The sequence below is a fragment of the Arachis duranensis genome, chromosome 10 (assembly GCF_000817695.3).
Source record: "Arachis duranensis cultivar V14167 chromosome 10, aradu.V14167.gnm2.J7QH, whole genome shotgun sequence".
Classification (NCBI taxonomy): domain Eukaryota; kingdom Viridiplantae; phylum Streptophyta; class Magnoliopsida; order Fabales; family Fabaceae; genus Arachis; species Arachis duranensis.
The window spans coordinates 97,094,131-97,095,609 of NC_029781.3; the positions used below are offsets into that span (position 1 = coordinate 97,094,131).

Genomic DNA, 1,479 nt, shown 5'->3' on the forward strand with positions numbered 1-1,479 from the left:
CCCCCTTCCCCTCCCAACCCCCCCCCCTCTCCCTCTCCCACTCTCTCCACCTCCACCTCTCCCACTCTCCCTCTTCTCTCTCCCAATCCCTCTCCCAAGCCCTCTCCTCCCTCATCAACTCCACCCCCTCCCCTCTCCGCTCCTCCCTCACCCCAATCCCTTACTCCCCCATCGACGAAATCATCAAGCGCGATTACCACTCCCTCAAGCCCGTCCAAGGCGTCTACATCTACCTCATCAATTTGTCTCGCCCCAAACCCTATGCTTATAGCTTCAACGAAGGCTCCGGTGACTCGTCCCCAGCTGTCACTAAATGCCTCGGCAGCGTTTGGACTGCTAAGGAGCGTTATGTCTGGATCGACTTAGGTGCCGGCCCCTTCGATTACGGCCCTGCAATATCCGGTGACGGTGTCATACCCCGTGGCGAGTTTCACCCGCTCGCTGCCGCCCATGGCCGCCCCAAGTCCCAGAAGGCATTTGCCGCTGACCTTGCCTCGTTGGTGTGGAGTGCATATCAGGTTTTTATGGTGCCTTCGCTGAGGATTCCGGTTCCCTTCGAGAATTCGCTGGTTGTGCAGTTTGTGCATATTTATTCAGGGGAGAAGGACCCTCGTGGATTGGAATGGAGCGCGATTGAGAAGGTTTTCAAGGATGAGGTTGGTGAGAATGGGCTTTTGTTGGGTTCTCAGTCATTGACCTTTAAGTCCTTTGAGGTTAAGTACACTGAGTGTGCTGTTTGTTCGTTTGCAATTTCACGGTCGATGAATTCGTATACTTCTAGGTTCTTGTTTGATAATTATACATTGATTGTGAGTGAGTACTTGGACTCTAAGAGGCTGCATCAGATTCTATCTGATTCAGCTGACGAGATTAGGAAGTCTGCCGGGATGCCGGAGGAGGATTTTGGTAGGATTGTGCCGGTGTATGTGTTTGATTTGGACTACAATTCGCTTCTGTTGTTGGATAGGTACCATCAGAGTGTTGCTTTCAAGGATATGGTTATTGCAGTTAGGACCAGGAATACGCAGACTGTGAGTGATTATAGCTGTAATGGTCGGCATGTGTTTACACAGACGAGAGAGCTCGTGAGGCCGCTGGTTGGATCGATCCTGCAGAGCATGTGGGGAGTTTCACCAACACATCTTTCTTGGAGCCCAAGGCACAACAGTACCCTGGTGGATTATACTTGGAGCATAGGGCAGACACCGTTTGGGCCATTCTCTGAGCTGTCGTCTCTGTCCTTTGTGCAGAAAGATGCAGCGCGGAGGAATATTCTGTTGACGACAATGAATTACAGCATATCGAGCGCCATAGATGTCCTTCAGTCCATTGAAACACATGGGGGAGACAGGAATCTGCTCAAGGGGAAGCAACATGTTGAGTTTGTTCAGAGGTGGAACCTTTTCAAGCACAAGCTGAACAAGGCTGTGTCTGCGCTGTCGCATTTGGATTTCGAGATGGCTTTGTATTACTTGAGGT

General features: G+C 51.2%; 1 protein-coding gene across 1 annotated transcript in view; it reads left to right on the forward strand.

Annotated features, from left to right (window-relative positions):
- Positions 1 to 6: 6 nt before the first annotated feature.
- LOC107471032 (uncharacterized) overlaps positions 7 to 1,479 on the forward strand; it is a gene marked incomplete in the record, with an annotated part of 6,225 nt that continues 4,752 nt past the window's right edge. The window contains 1 exon segment of the mRNA XM_021134311.2: positions 7 to 1,479. Within this exon segment, the coding sequence (XP_020989970.2) occupies positions 525 to 1,479 (955 nt within the window).